This window comes from Diplotaxodon limnothrissa, linkage group LG14 (genome assembly GCF_057381915.1).
Source record: "Diplotaxodon limnothrissa isolate DT_005_m linkage group LG14, D_limnothrissa_male_GT1.1, whole genome shotgun sequence".
Classification (NCBI taxonomy): Eukaryota; Metazoa; Chordata; class Actinopteri; order Cichliformes; family Cichlidae; genus Diplotaxodon; species Diplotaxodon limnothrissa.
Window position 1 is genome coordinate 23241012 of NC_140609.1, and position 16643 is coordinate 23257654.

The 16643-nt window shown below is 38.2% G+C and overlaps 1 protein-coding gene across 2 annotated transcripts; it reads right to left on the reverse strand.

Moving 5' to 3' along the window:
• Nucleotides 1-4125: 4125 nt before the first annotated feature.
• Nucleotides 4126-15669, reverse strand: pde9ac (phosphodiesterase 9ac). Of its 2 annotated transcripts, none has more exons than XM_085370702.1 (18): nucleotides 15601-15669; nucleotides 14409-14479; nucleotides 13064-13141; nucleotides 12765-12808; nucleotides 12574-12628; nucleotides 11665-11735; nucleotides 11033-11120; nucleotides 10846-10927; nucleotides 10664-10738; nucleotides 10493-10579; nucleotides 10230-10334; nucleotides 9991-10073; nucleotides 9544-9700; nucleotides 9277-9390; nucleotides 8901-9005; nucleotides 8653-8781; nucleotides 8229-8324; nucleotides 4126-4176 (listed from the first exon to the last, which is right to left on the reverse strand). In XM_085370702.1, exons 1-18 carry the CDS (start codon nucleotides 15667-15669, stop codon nucleotides 4126-4128), a joined length of 1560 nt encoding a protein of 519 aa, XP_085226828.1. The 2 variants fall into 2 exon arrangements, with proteins under 2 accessions (XP_085226828.1, XP_085226827.1); XM_085370701.1 differs by lacking the exon at nucleotides 4126-4176 and adding an exon at nucleotides 4889-4939.
• Nucleotides 15670-16643: the final 974 nt, after the last annotated feature.

The following is a 16643-nucleotide window of genomic DNA, read 5'->3' on the forward strand; positions in this document are numbered from 1 at the left end:
TCCATGCAATCCAGTTATGTATTAGTGTTTTCCATGAAACTGTGTGGTGGATCATTCACTTCCTGCTTCAAGGCTTCCCAAACACACATCCACACACAAATGCCCTTACCTTAACCCCTGGATGGGTGCAAGCTGGGAGGAATTTTCCACGGTGTATTGACTTGGGAAAGTAGTGAGTAAGAAAAGGATGACACAAAACTGAGGATGACATACTGCATCTGTAAATCTGTCTCCTTTATGAGTATCTCACAGAACAAACATGCAACTTAAAGAGCTCTTTTGGAGCCTCTTGAAGCCCTTATAGTAATAAACAAGGCAAAGTTTTCTGATCAATCTGCACCCATTTCTATTTCCATTATTAACAAGTCAAAACAGGCTAATGACACAGTAAAAACACCCCGAGGGCGCAATAACCCTGCTACCACAGACGTGATTTCACTCTGCTCTGTGCTGCCTCACAAAATAAATCTTTTATCAATTCTAATCAACATTCCTGTATACTTTTTTCTCACATCGTCTTTGATCTGATATGTGGTGATAAAACTAGCTTCGAAACCTTGAGCTGGATCAAATTACCTTTTAGTTTCTCCTGAACTTTCCCTTTGCTAAAAGATCAGGAGTTGTGAGACCACCAGAGCAGCTGTGATCCATGATTTGGAGATTTGGAGATAAAGCTGCGGGAAGTGCTAAATTTTCAGCTCATAACCTTTTTTGACATTGTCTTAGATACGGTTGCACTGATTTACAAAATCATAGATAATGAAAATAATGAAAATTAAAGCCACTGTGTGTAGTATTCCAAGATTTGGCACCATTTGCACCCCAGGTGATAGAATCAACATTGACTCAAATGGATTTAAACACAAACTGACTGGATAAGTCACTCCTTGATGTGAAGAAACAGGTAGAAAACAGAAATTGTGCTAATTTCACTGAAAACTGGTACAGATTTTCTACCAAGGAAAGAAAGACAGTGAAAGTCAAAGGGAAGGTTTGCAAGATTGATAGTGAGACTTGCTATGACGTATGGTTTGGAGACAGTCGAGCTGACAAAAAGATTGAAGGCTGTCCGGGAAGTGGTAGAACTAGGTGCTAAAAGTTTTGTTCAGATTGACCAGAAAGGACAGGGTTAGAAATGAGTACGTATATAGGAGCTTGGGTTGAGGAGTTTGAAACCAAATTTAGAGAAGGAAGGCTGAGATGGAAGAAGATGAATAATCTTCAAAACATCCAAAAAAGACTGAAGATAAAATCTGCTGAAGATGAAGAAGAAAGAAGAATAAAAAAAAAGGAGATGCAGAGAAACAAGAAGTGCAAAGCAAAAGCAAAAGAATCTGGAAAAGGAGAAATGAAGAAGCAGAATCAGAAGAAGCAGCTGAAAAAGAAGAATCAGAGGAAAAGATGAGAACCTGAAGAAAAATCTAAAGAAGAAGAAAAGAAGAATCAATATTGCAGGAAAGGCTGGAACAACTAAAGGAAACAATATTGTGCAAGTGCAGTCTAAGATTAGTTAAACATTTACTCATTTAATTGCGTTCGAGGTGTTTTAGAAAGACACAGTATTTACTTTCACATCAACAAAAAGGCCCATTCAAGTACTGTGAGACTTAAACACGATGTAACGCCCAGCCTCCAGGCACAGAAAATGTATAAAGGCTTTTAGATATCAGTTACTTTAATTAGCACTGAAGTCATGGAAACATCTAATAGTGTACTGAATGATAAGTTTAGTAGATTTGGTTAAGGTTCAACTATGTCGTCAGTCATGTATGGGCAAAATAAGGGATTTAACCAAAACGTTTGCATTCAGTTGTTATAAGAAAGGAAGCGACTGAGAGAATAACAATAATAATAGAAAAAGTATTGCACACTGTCTCAACGTGTCAGACAGTCACTCCTTTTATTTATTGCTTGCAGTGGTTCAATCAGAGGCAACGCAGGAGAGTGCAGTGCACAATCCTTTCATGATCTGAGCATTCCTGCCGGTTAATGTCAATACACTCTGTCACGCTACATGGAGAATGTAGAGGGGCAATTACATCCATTCAAATGAGACACATCCCCAAGTCATTTACCTGCTTTCTCTCATCCCAGCAGCAACACTTACATCTGTTCAACTGTTTGAGATAATCAGCTCCTTTGGAGTGCACACGAAAGATTAGATGAATCCAAAAAGCACTCGCCAATTACTTGTCAGTAAATTGCTGAATGGACATTGATTAAGTTCAGGTATACACTGGTAGCCTGACGTTTCTTATAAACAGCACAAACAAACCTAAAAAACATGCAGCATGAATAATTTCTTTGGTGAGTGATGCTGTGAGTTGCTCTGTATTATTTATGTGATTTCATCAAAGCTATGTAGGTGGTATTCAGTATGTGTCAAATGAAGCTTGCAGGTGAGGCCTAAAATCAAGTGACTGGCAACATAGTACCCTAAAAAAAGTTTAAAAAAAAAAGTAGGCTCGAAGGGAAACTGTGGAGCGAGAGGGCGTGAATTGGGCTGAGATAATTGGCACCTTTGGGTCGTACACAACTCCACAATTAGTCATATTTCAACACACATCGACTGTATTTTAGAGTCTAAAATGTGGCAATAAAATATCACTCAATCTGGATGATGGGCAGAGAGGACAACTTAAATATCTGCACAGAGCTTCATGAAACAACAGGAATAATTCAGGGATAGGTGTCGCAGAAGCCTTTGATTTACAACTATGTATAACTTCTTTAATGTGCTTTGATGTGAGAATATTTAAAAACTAAGCAGACTTAGAAGTTAGGAAAAATGTCATCATGTCATGTTATTCATTAGCTGACTTTGTGAGAAAGTTTGGATTTACATTCTTGACCATAGTTATTGAAATATGAACTTAATTCAGTATGTTACTGTCCTTGTGCATGAAGTGTATTTAATGTGCAGTAATGTTGCAAATAAATAGATAAATAAAAACTGTATTATAGCAGATATTTTTACATCTTTCATACCAAAATCCAACTCATGATCACTTTTACAGCCCTTACCAGGCTCATTTGGTTTATTTTTTTTAAACTTTTCTCTAAAAAATCTACATAAAGTTAGTAGACTGCTTGTTTTTGCCATCTAAAAGTAAAAGGGCCGAGCCTTCAGCTTTCAGGCCTGTCTTCTGTGGAACCAGCTTCCAGTTTGGATTTGAGAAGCAGACACCCAAAGCACCACGTTAACTACTTTCAAGATCAGTCTGAAAATGTCTGTTTTGATAAAACATATGTTAGAGCTGGATCAGGTGACCCTGAATCCTCTCTTAGTTACACCGCAGAAGTTAGGTTGCTGGAGGTTTCCCATGATGCACTGTTTCTTTTTCACTCACTTTGTGTTTATACATTTACTCTGTAATTAATCATTAGTTATCATTAATCTCTTGGTCTCTTCCACAGTGTGTCTTATCTTGTCTTCCTTCCCACACTTATTAAAGCAGATGGCCGCCCCTCCCTGACCCTGATTCTTCCTGGATCAGGTTTCTTCCTGTTAAAAGGGAGTTTGAGTTTTTCCTTCCCACTATCATAAAATATTTGCTCCTAGGAGGTCATCTGATTGTTGGGATTTTCTCTGTATCATTGAAGGACTTTTAACTTACAATGCAAAAGCGCATTGCTGTTGTTGTTGTTGTTGTTGTGATTTGGTGCTATATATGTAAACAATTAGGAAAAACACTGGACACTTCATACCCCTATATGAATTTATTTGATTAAAATTGTTAGGAAAACACAGAAAATTTCACTTTGGTGTTTTTTATTTTTCCTACTCCAGAATTTAGGGAAAAAAGAAAACATTTTTATTTTGGTTAAAAAAAAATTATTGGTAAACTACTTCAAAATGAATCTTAAAATAATGCTTTAAGCTTGCCTTTGGAGAAATTGTACGTTCAAAATGATCGACACTATGAAAATGACTAGGGCCAGCAACATAAAGTCCATAAATATACAAAAACATTAGCAGGTCCCGCTCTTTAACCTCCAGTGCAGAAGTCAAAGTTCAAGATATGTCACCTTGATGCCTAATTTTAGTCCAGAGTGTAACGAAGCAGTGTAACGAAGCAGATCTGTCATCTTCGGAACATAGTGCTGGATGTCTTCACTGGAGCCTCACTCACACTTTTTTAAGTCTGTCCTGAATGTGATCATAAAAGATGATCCCTGGAATGAAATAATGGCTGTAATTAGGTAGAGAGAGGCAGATGGACCTAAAGGGCCAAAATGGAAACTAAAAACTAGGTTTTAACAAGAACTCGTTAGTAACTCATTCTGGATAGCAATCACCCACCACAGAAAAAGTCAGTCGGATAGAAGTTGTCTTAGAGCTTTGAGTGAGAAATTGACTTCCCTTTGTGGAAAGTCAAAACTTACTCAGAGTCTTTGTTCTTTTTCTGTGAAAAAGCTCAATGTGAGATGAAGAAAAAGAAGTTTAAAGTTTCAGCTCATGAACAGAAACTGTTCTTTGTTGTCACTGTGAAAGAAACAAATAGATGAGCAACAATTTCAACAGTTTAGTTTCATCATCTGAGCCATGGAAAAATATATTTATATGCAAGCCTTAAATTTAAATGGACTATTTTATTAATTTAAAATGTTTTTCTTCCTGCTCAGTTTAAAAATAAATTGTAATCTGTTCTAATACTGTTCAGCCAAGAGCTTCACACTTTTTCACACATCAAGTGCTTGCTGAATCCAAAGTGATGAAAATGTTGCACATTTCTAAAGGTCACCTTTTACAGATCGAGTTCAGTTTACAGACAAGTTGTGGAGAGAGGCAGAGACAGAGAGCACTCATGAAACTAACACTGAACTAAAGCACAATCAAGGACTCGGTTACTCACACACACACCACTGTACTCACTCACTGCAGAGCTTACTTCTTCTTCCTGCCTAATGACATATTTTCAGTTTTTTTCTTCTGTGCCTCATTGAACAAAAGACACACCTTTATGTTAGCATTTAGTTCTTTAGTGTGTGTATGAATGTAGGCTTACTGCAGGCATTTGTGTGTGTGTGCGTGTGTGTGTGTGTGTGTGTAACTGAGGCAACAGCCGTGTGAAACACATTGCATAACTGATAACTGGCAGTGATTGGTAATTCCCATGGAAAGCTTAAATGGCACTGTGGACGTCAACATGAATTTGTTTACCAGTTTTCATTTTTTTCGTGCGAGAGGAATATCTCATATTTTGATATTCCTACCAATTTCCCCAGCTCTAATTTGTTATGGCAACATTAGTTAATTTTAATTGCTTGACAAGTACATGCTCAACTGGTATTGTTCCCAGTCTTGCACGCTGCATCACGCTGCACTCACAATATGAAGTTTTGCTTATAAAAAAATGATATCAATACAAGACTCAGCAACTTCTCTGTTGATTTCCTCAACAGTCTACATGTAGATACTAATGCAAAGGCTGCTGCAGACAATAGACAATATAGACAAAAATTATTTGATTTGACTTGCCTGTGAGGGCTGAAATGAAGAAATACACACACTGGCTACTTTGGTGGGTACACCTGTTCAACTGCTCATTACCACAAATATCTAATCTGCCAATCAGAGGGCTGTAACACAATACATTTAGGCATGTAGATGCAGTGAAAATTACATTCTGAAGTTTAAACCAACCATCACAATAAGTAACAACGGTGATTTATGTGAATTTGAATGTGTCACTGTTGTTGGTGTCAGACCAGCCTGAGTATCTGAGAAGTGTGTCATGAATATGCACATGAAAAAAAGAAATGTCATAAGATGTTATAAGAATTGTTTCCAGTACCTTGTTGAATGTAAGGCAGTTCTACAGGTAAAGGAGGCTCAACCTGGTACTAGCAGAGTATACCTAATAAAGTGGCCACTGAGTGTAGTATGGCATTGTTTTGTATGGTTTCAAAAATAATAAACCATATAAGGTTTTCTAAAGTATAAGGTGAGCTTTCAGGTAGGCAGGTGCAACGAGCTAACAGAGGCAAGCTAGCTGTGTCTGTATGCTAGCTGTAATAAATTTACTGAAAAGAAGAACATTTAATTACCTATCTAACTTTAAACTAGAAAGAAAATTAGATTACTTTCCCAAACCACAACTTTCATTGTCCCCACTGTTATAAACTGTTGATTCCATTCACTATCGTGATAAACACACAAAATAGCCACATTAGCTAGCTGCTACATTAATGTCAGGTCAGAGAAAGAGCTAGATAGATAAGAGTAGGGATTAGGGTTGCCAACCGTCCCTTAAAAAACGGAATCGTCCCGTATTTAGAAACAAAAGTACACGTCCCGTATTGAGCTAATAAGGGACGCACTTTGTCCCGTAATACAGTAAGAATCAAAAGTAGTCTATAAATGTTTATGGAATTAACGCTTTGTTTGAAAACATAATTCCCAGCCCCTCTCCTGCTTTGTGACCAATGAGCTGACAGCACACTTATGACAATTCGAGTATGACAATTCAGATTACCGCTCATCTCATTGGTCGAGGAAAGGTCGCTTACGGAGAAAATACCGGAAGACAACAGATGACCACAACAAGAAGCATGGCCAACAGGGAAACAAACGCCGACACTGCGGTGCAAGTCTCGGACGACAGTACACCTAAAGCTGGGCAGACACTGTGCGATTTTTTCAGTCACGTTATTCAGCTCCTGCTCAAACTGCACGATTGACTCGCAGGGATTAGAAGTTGGTAGGTCACGATGCAGGGTCTCACACTATACGGCCCGATGCTCTGATGCGACCTGAGTGCTCACACTGTGCCTCCATAAAATGAAGGTTATAACAGAAAATCTGTCGCTCGCTCTCTCTCTCTCTCTCTCTCTCTTTCACTCACACAGACACACACACCACCACCACCAACTTTGCTAAATTGCTAATGAAAAACATTGATCAGGCAGCTGTGATTGAGCAGCAGTGTAGATCCAACTATTTTCACGGTTGTTGTGGTCGTGATAATTTTGTGAGGCCACATCGAAAAGGCTCGGATGAGCTTTCCAAAGTTCTACAAGTTGTGCCTCCATCGCTGGTGTCCAGATCACACGCTGCACAGCCGTGCTGCTCCGTCTTTTTCACAGACGTTTGCGCGTGAGCAGTGTGTCACCACAGCCGCTTCTCGTTACCCCACGTATACTAAACGATGCACGATGAAGGCCAAAATCGGGCCGATCACCAAATCGGTTACACGACTCAAAAATCGTCTCAAAATGGGCCAAAAATCGCACAGTGTAAGCCCAGCATTAGAGCAGCAATGTTTGTTCGCTCAGAGAAAGAAAAAAAGGCTGCAAAAGTACAGGGAGGAATGGGAAAAGGAAAACACCTGGCTGGAAAAGTGCACGATAACACATATAAAGCGCACTGCACTGTGTGCCAGCGCACTTTTTCCATAGGCATGCTTCTATTGGTGGGCACATGAAGAACATGAGGGGCATGAAAGCTCGGGGAACCCTTTACCAATTTTTTGTCCGCCAGGCCAAGGCAGAAGCAGATATGGTATGTAAACATTGGTTTGTTTTTTTTAAACCCTCTGGTTAAGGATATGGGCATGTGCAGTGAATATCAGCGCTATGTGGCCAGAAGTGTGATAATATAATTTATTTTGTGTAATAAACAACTGCAAGGATAGATGATTACAACAAATAGATGACTAATACATAAAAGTAATACATATTTTAATAATGATGATGAGTTATGATGCGTAATCATGGGAACAAGTGGGTTTACAAACAGGAGCAGCTGATTAGCATTAGAAAAGCTGAAATAATACCTCAACTGAAGCCAACTGTACTAAATGCATATGTGCACTGTTACAAGAATATTTTTCGTTCTATTGTTTTCTATTAATTTATATAATTTTAAGTTAAGCAGGACAGAGTTCTTTTAAAGAAAGATTTACTTATATTCTCAAAAGTTAAGCATGACAGGCTTCTGTTTAAGAAAGAGACCTGTTTTACTGTGTTAATGTTGTCATTTTGAGCTAAAAATAAATGGCTAAATGATCATTTGTTTCCCATATGGTCATATCACAAAGAATATGCATCTGCTTAAATCAAATTCAAGTCAAATGGTTAAAAAATAATTTCACACACAAAAAAAAGAGCTACAAAATTCACCACACTGGGAAGGGTGAACTGGGTTGCCCGGCCCTGGCCACGAGGTGTCCCTTATTTATTTTTCAGGGAGTTGGCAACCCTAGTAGGGATAGAATAGGTTTTACCTCTGTCATAGCATCATCAATCTGCTTCAGTTCCTCATAGTGGTCACGAGAGTCTCTCAAAGGCTGAACCATTAGTTCTTCAATCTGAGGGAAAAGCTAGTGGAAAATACCACAGTATAAATTTAACATAATCTGTTTACAGTACTATGCAAAATAGCCAGCTGTTATTTCTTTATAATTTGCTTCCTAGGTGCCAAATTTTCTTGCGATTTTTGTAAGTGATCTTGAGCAATAGAAACTGGACAAGTGGAGGACAAAAGAAGTGACAGGCCTAACAAACTTCAGAAGATGAATAGTATCTGAATGCCAAGACCTAAGAGATATGTCTGGTTCCTCAACTGATTGATCTACGGTTGAATGAAACCTCATCATACTTTTGCACAGTACTGTACATCTGCACATAGTTGGAAAGACAGAGTTATACCTTCATGACAGTCTCAAACATTGGAATAAGGACAAACTTGATGAATCCAATTTGAGCTGTGGGTTTGGTAACTTTATCCCTGTCCATGAAGGGAGCGACGGGGAGACCCTCAGATTTCTCCCTGTCACTCTGGAAAACAAATTTGTCAAAGTATTGTTATTAAGTTCAGTGTATTCAGTCTTTGCTTTAATTTGGCATTATTAGATCACAGATTTACTGATGAACATCAGTGCTTTGGTTGGCGTCACCTGCATAAAGTACTCCTCAAGTAGACAGTCCACCCACGGTTCAGCAACCTCAGTTGGCCTCACCTCATTGGAAATATCACAGCACTTGATCAAAAGCATCTTCAGCTGAAAAAACAAACATACACTTGTAGAAACACATGCACAACACACACAAACTGAGAATAAAAGTAAAATGCTAACTTTTGTCTTTCAGCATTCACTGTATTTCTGTAACCAATTTCCCAATTACACTAACACAACCAGTTTCACTTCTGCAAAGTACAGCACAATCGATGAGTCTGTTTGTTCTGAGGTCACATCTGTTAAGCACAGTAAAAGAAACAGCCTATGTCAAGCAGAGTTGCAACATGACCTCCATGATGCACAGGCTACGTACGCATGTCACATGCTCTTCATTGGTGAAGTCAAAGTTGTCCACTTTTTGCTTAAAAGCCTCTAGTATCTCTCCGTGTCTAGCCATATCGGTGGCCAGAATGAGGGCGATAATTGCCTGGAAGCATAAGAGCAAAGTCAAAGTAAACTTGACATCTGCTTATACATGAAACATGAAAATACGTGGCAAGTTTGTAGGAATTGAAATGAAATGGCATGCTTGTCATAAATATATATTTGTACTAGTAATAGTTTTGAATGCCCGTCTAACCTTTCGGATCTGTTTGAATGCTTCGGGATCTACATTCGCAAAGATATTGCACTCGGGAAGAGAGAGGATCTGGAAAGCCACGGCACAGTGATGGTTCTCCAGCGGAGAGATGTCGTTGTAGCGTACTGCCAGCTCTGTGCGTGCATTGATTTGGTACCTGATAGATGGAAGACATTGTTGAATGGATGGACTCAAGATGGATGGATAGGATATTCTCATGAAGTTTCTCTGATAAGAGATATTCTCGCCTGCCTGAAATCCACAGCCCAAAACAAATACGATAAAAATGAATTGCCATGTTTACATAACCGAGTTCTCTCCATGCAGAACTAGTTTCACAGTCCATCAACAAGTGTTGTGCAGATGATGTCAAAATATACCGGGGGTCAACAGGTATGTGCAGCTCTATCAATCAACACCCCCTACAGAGAGAATAGCGAATCTTACGTGTTGTTGTAGCCCGGGTGGTCCAGGTCGTGACACACTGCAGCTGTCATTAAAATGCCCATATCTGTGAGCGTCAACTTCTCCTGGTCAGCAGTGTAAATGAAAGAGCTTGTTACAAAATGTAAATGATCATTATCATAAAAAGGATCTTTATTTTGCAAAAATGGCATAAATGCTGGAAAAGTCAGATAAATTATACACTTGAAATGCATGAGCGCGTATACACATCCACACCATACCTGCAGATTGCAGAGATGAATCATGCCATACATCATCTGACTAACACAGAAGCAGTGACGAAAGTTGTGGAAAGGGTTGTTACGGTAGTTCTCCTGAACTGCCAGCTGAAAGGCAGAAAATTATTCATTCATTGGGCTCACTGCAGAGTCTTGAATTAAAAGCATTTTATAGGTTGTGCCCTTTAAAAATTCTTTTTCAATCTGTGTCTGAACTCTCTGCATTATTTAGTATAACCCAGTATACCCCTGCTGTCCTTTATTACCAGCCAGCGTTTCAGGGTGATGGGGTTCATGTTAAATTCCTTCACCAGTCCCAAGTCATGGTACATGTACTCCAAACAGCTCAGCATCTACAGCAATAAGAAAAGAGAAAAGAAGTCAAACATCAGTCATTTGGATGACACAGTGAAAATGGTTGAAGGAAACTGACAAACCTCGTTGTGTTCCCAGTGCCATACATCGAACGTTGGCTTCTTCAGCGCCTCAATAGTCTCCTGAGAGAGCGTGTACTGCAACGGCCAAGCAAGTAAAGCCATCAGATCATCAAAGACCTATTATATCTTAAGAAGGGTGCTTTGTCCAACAGCAAAGAAAACATTTATCATAGATTAGACACCTTTGGGTAACTGGGGACATCTCGTCTTGGAGTGACCTTCTTCCCATCATCAGAGAAGTTGTACTTACATGGACAATTTACCCTGAGATAAGAAGGAAAACAATTTGAGACATATTCCCTTTTTTCTTTTACTAACTAACTTTTGATATAACTTTTGAAATTGTAGAGGCTTTATATCAGACTTCACCTGCCACCACCTCTTGAAGTCATTTCGTCTCGAAGCTTCTTCAGTTCATTTTTACACTTCTCAATCTCCACTACTTTCAAGCCCTCCACTGAAACAAGAAGAGTAATATTTTCTTAAGGAATGTGTTCCCTCTGGAATATTGCAGGTTATAGTCAATCCAAATGATGTTTCCTTTCAGATCCTCTCAGCTGTATCTTCCTTTAACACACAAAATCTTTGCTTGATTGTCTACTTGTTCCTTTGACTGTCAAGTACCTACATGATCAGGAGTTGAGCAACCAAACTTGGCACACGAGTACATCTTAGGCTCCTTAAGGTTCTTATCTATGTCGGATATTTTGATTTTATCAGGTTGCCTAGCAACCACCTAGGAACATGCTAAAATGATCTGCTAAAGCACAAACACCTATTGAAAGCATTATATGACATTTATTTCAGAACAATAATAATTACATCATAACAACTTGAATCATACATGATATAATGTCTTCATGTTGACTAGCAATTTTACCTTTAAGTACTTACAACACCTTATAAAAGCATTTTATCGTTTTAATTTCATAGCCAAAAGCATACATACAGCGATACTATAACATTAACGTATTACTAGTTGTATTAAATAGACCACTCACACTCTACCCTCTTTTCCAACATGGCTATCCTGTTGGTGACCTCAGTCTTTAACTCATTGATGCGAAAGGCTCTGTGAGGGAAAGGCAAATGACAATATGAGAATTTTATGGAGAATGTCAAGTGGTGCAATCGAACGAAAAAATAAAGAAAACAAGCCAACATCAGCTGACGACGCAGCCTATATATGCATCCTGTCGGCAAATCAGTATATAGAGCACATTGTTTAAGCTGCTTTAGTGTGCCTACAGTTTGCATATCTACAATCTGCTTTGCAACCAGCCTCCACCCTATTTCTTCCTCCTCATGCAATTTCTGACTATCAGTGTGATATCTGCTGTCACCGATGCCTGCTTTGTTATGCACCATGGATCTTGCTGCTGATTTGTGTGCATAATTACTGGAACTGACAATATTGTTTTGACTATATTGGTCCTGACTAAACTGTATTTTTCTTTTTACTAACTGACTGAACTTGCCTCTAAGGCCTGAGCATTTGTCAGTGAAATACCACGGTGTCAGATATGTGTGTTAGGTATTGGCAGTAATCTGATTAGTTTTTTCAAGTAATGAGTAAAGAAAGGGATTTCTATTTCAAAAAAGTAATTAGATTACTGTTACTTTCCCGTAAGCACACTGCGTTACTAAACCATGATTGTTTGTAAGTGTGTCATGACAATGACGTACAAGTGTGCGACATCCGGGGCTGCAACAGACGTGTGTAGATCAGAAATGGATAATATGGAGTGCGGGAGAGAGTACAACCATGCAGCGTTTAAAGCTTGGAAGTACTGACATTACTTTGAGTTTGACTCCGTCAGTAATCATTAATTATTAGTAATTACTTTTTTCAAGTAACTTGACCAACACTGGTTAGGTACGTGTGAAAGAATAAAAGATGAAGACATTACCTGCTGAACTGCTCAGCGACTTGGGACAGCACGTTCTGAAACATGTCCTCCTTCTCTGCAAACATCAGTATAGTCTCAATAAGCAATTATGTTGTCAGATTTGGGTATTGATTACTTTCTGTTACAGTGATTACTTTGAAAAACATGTGATGTTTCAATGTACATTACACCGAGCTGTTGAAACACTTTACCTCCGAGCTGAGGAGTAGACAGTGGAACAACTTTGTACAAAGAGCTGTGAGGAAATCAGATGTACAATTATTATTATTTCTTTTCCTCAAGGTTTTAAAGTATTTTTCAATTTTAGAAACACTGCTTCATGCAAATTTGAGAAGCAACTGTTATCTGGTTATTATTGAAAGCTTCTTTGCAGCTAGTTAGATCTGATGATGATAATGATCGTGATTACTCTGCTACTTTCCCGAAAGTAATTATATCCCAATGTCTAACAATGCTTTGATCCCAATGCCTAACAATACTTTAACAATACTTTGGAGAGTTGGTAGGCATGGTTGGATCGATGGAGACCAAGGCACCCTCTTGATCCACCATCATAATGGCAGTGTTCCTGTCGCAAGATGAGGAAAAGAAAGAGAGAGTTAAAACATCTGCCCTTAACTTTTTATAATTTACATACTTAATTGTTTATTATCCTTCTGCTATAAAACAAGGAAACACAATTTTAAAATTTGCCAAAACCATGTTTAAATCTCAAAATGATGTAATCTATTAGGCAAGTAACAAGCCTATTCCATGTTTTTATATCCAAATTTGATCCATCACTCTAGACTGTTTTTTTCTGCTTTTTTGTAAACAATACATTTGAAAATTCATGGATAACAATAATCAAATTTTGCATTATGAATATAATTTAGATTAAAGAGTCTGGTATATATTGATGGCTTAAGCATTACAGAAATATAAAAATGAATTTGATAATGGTCACTTCTTACATTGGGTGAAGCTCTTGTAAGCTTGTTAAGCACTGTATATGTATAAAATCTTTTAAAAATTAAGCTTTATTTATTTATTTATTTTTGTGTGTCAGTTGTGGAAATAAGTTTAACCTTGAACCTTTTGTAAGACACACATACTAATTGTATTAATATTTCTGTTATTTGCTGTTAAAAAGCACAATTGTGACATAATTTGACAGGCATGTTCCTGGGTCTTTGACCCAGTTTTTACATTTATTTTGGTCTTGTCTATTTAAGAGATTTTAATATTCTAGTTCTTCATTAGTCTTGAGTTTTGTTTTCTCTGGTGCATCTCAGTTTGTTATTTCTAGTTCGTGGTTCTTGTTTTGTTACATTAAGTTCCCTTTCAAGTCCAGTCTGTTGCCGGTCTCGTCTCCGTCTTGTCATCAGTGTCTCCTGCTGTAGTCTGTTTAGTCTCCGTGTTTTATTATCCTTTGTTTCGTTTTTTATGTTTCAGTGTCTGTCTGGTCTCTCTGTCTCCTAACTGGTTTCCTTATCCTTTCATGGTAACTTTTCAGTGGGCCAGTCCCTGTGTCAAGTTCATGTATCTCAGTCTAGGTCTCAGTGTGTGTTATTTCCTGTTTTATTTTGATAGTCTCCTGCCTCCTTTGTATTGTGTTCTGGTCTCATTAGTCTCTGATTAGTGTCAGCTGTGTTCCCGCCTGTGGCCTTTTCCCTCGTTGTCCTCTGTGTGTATATTTTGTCTGAGTATCCCTGTGTGTGTGTGTGTTTTCCCTGTGTTGAATTAAATGTGGATTATTTCCTGCTTAGCAACTTTCAGTGTATTCTGAGAGAGCTCAGCAATAAAGCTGTTTTTGAATTCAACCTCTATAACTTTAGTAAGACTAAACAACAAACCTGGGAATGTTAGATGATGAACACAGAAGTTCCTTGATGTCACATGGGCTGCAATGCTGGCTGAACACCACCTGTGATGTAAACACAGCTCCTGCTTTGGTTTATTTTTTCAGATACACATCTTATTCTCATATTCAGATATAGATCAAATAAATTAGTTGTCAGTTACAGTCATGTAAAATGAGTCTTCTCAAAAGCAAACATTAAAAAAAGTGCTGCCATTTTTGTATCAGGTACACATTCACACAAACAGTTGAAGCTTGAGGCTTTAGAGTGTCTGTGTCATCACCTGGGAACATAAGGTAAGAGTCAATTATTTTTAATAGTTAAATAAGTCAAAAACACCAGGGAACAATAAAAAAAAATAATTTGTTCATTAAAAAGGTGGATAAAGTTTGGTTTTATTGATCTCAAATTGCAGAAATAAATTTGCTAAGTTCATGAAACTTAAGCGTAAAATACAAGCACCAAGTTTATAAAATCTGCTTAGAGACTTTGTGGTCAAAAGTGTGTGCATCTATCCATGTAATCTCAAGTGAGCAGATGTAGCAGACAAACAACAGCCTCAGGCTGTGTGTTTGGGGCTTTTGAATAGACATGTCATTGCCAGAAGAACTCTACATCACCAGATCAGCAAATCTCAGTGTGTGTACTGAAAGCATTAGCCATGGCAGCTGCTGTTGTTATGATTAAGAATCTGAAGAAAATCTGTGCTTTTTTTCCCGTTTCTACATCGCCCTCCATTATTAACTCAATTCCTGCTTATTGAAATGTTAATGTAATTGAATAGATAGATAGATGTAAATCTATATTGTGTTCTGTGTACAACATCAAACATTAACGAAGGTTTGTGAGAGCTTCACAAACAGGTGTTTGGGTCTGTCATTAACACCTGTGAAGCAAACTGATGAGCACCACTCTCTAATTTTAGCTCCTCCTCAGCTGAAGTGTATCCACTGGGAATTTGCTTGTAGGAAAGCCTAGGAGGTGAATTATAAATGGAATCATTTAACTGCAATAGTTATCGATTGCTGTTTTAACAATTAAACCTATTATGAAATTCTAATTATTATCCTAAAATCGATAGAATAATAAAAAACTGAGTCACTGAAACGGGGTAAAGGTTTTGAGTTAAACCAATGAAAAATGGATCCGTAATATTGATAATGCAAATATTTAAAATTAGACTCACCTTCTGCACCTTTCCATCCACATCCAGGTAAATAGTTTTGGGGGCATAGGAGGAAGAGCTGGAACCCATATTGGCCTCCCTCTCCTCTCTTACACACCCACAGATATTCTGTGTTGGAGTCCTGACAAACCTGGGAACCACCAGGGTATTTCTGCAGAGCTTATAAAAGCATGATAGTTACCAAAAAACAAGTTTTACAGCAAAAAAAACAAAACAAACAAAAAAAAATGGTCACAACAGAACAGTACTGATGCAAAATATCACTATGAAAAACATAAAATTGTGTATAAAACAAAAATGAACACACAGTCAAATAGTTTCTTAAATTATCTTCCAATAAAACACAAACATTTAACATTAAAACAGTTGCAATAACTAAAAGCGTCATCACATCTTTTGAACTCACAGCGTTAGTGAAGCTTCCCGTGCGGAGGCTGGAAGTAATGACCCAGGTGCTGAGGATGCAGCTGACTCACATGCAGATGCACGCGCACATGCTCAGACACAATCGATGCACATGCAAAAGGGAAAGCTACGAGGAGGAGAGAGAGGCTGGGAGCGACGAAGCTGGTGAGGAAGGGTACATGTCAGGGAGCTGGAGGGGTATGGAGTAATATGAAGATAACTGGTACTTGTATTGGTTGCCATGGAACTTAAGTGGCGTGGAGCTTTTAGGGGCTTTTACCTGAACCTCTTATCTACAACGTCCAATCCCCTGAAAATTATAGGAAAACACAAACACAAAAGCATCATCAGATACTGAAGATAATTTATTTATGCCACTCCTGTCTGAAAAATTACATTACAGTTGCAATAACAACAGCGGTTGTTATTGGGCCAAAAGGCACACAGGGCTCAAACAACACTCTGATTAGGGACTCAGGGTTACGTGGAAAATCCTAGAAAAGTATATCTTATCAAGGGGACTAAATGTCCAACAAAGGAGGGGTGTATTTTCAAATGACCTTGTTCTTTGAGTCGGCCAGTGAGCTTGTTTGTGCTGTGTTAGTGAATATGTGTGAGCGTGTGTGTTCCTCCTCTCA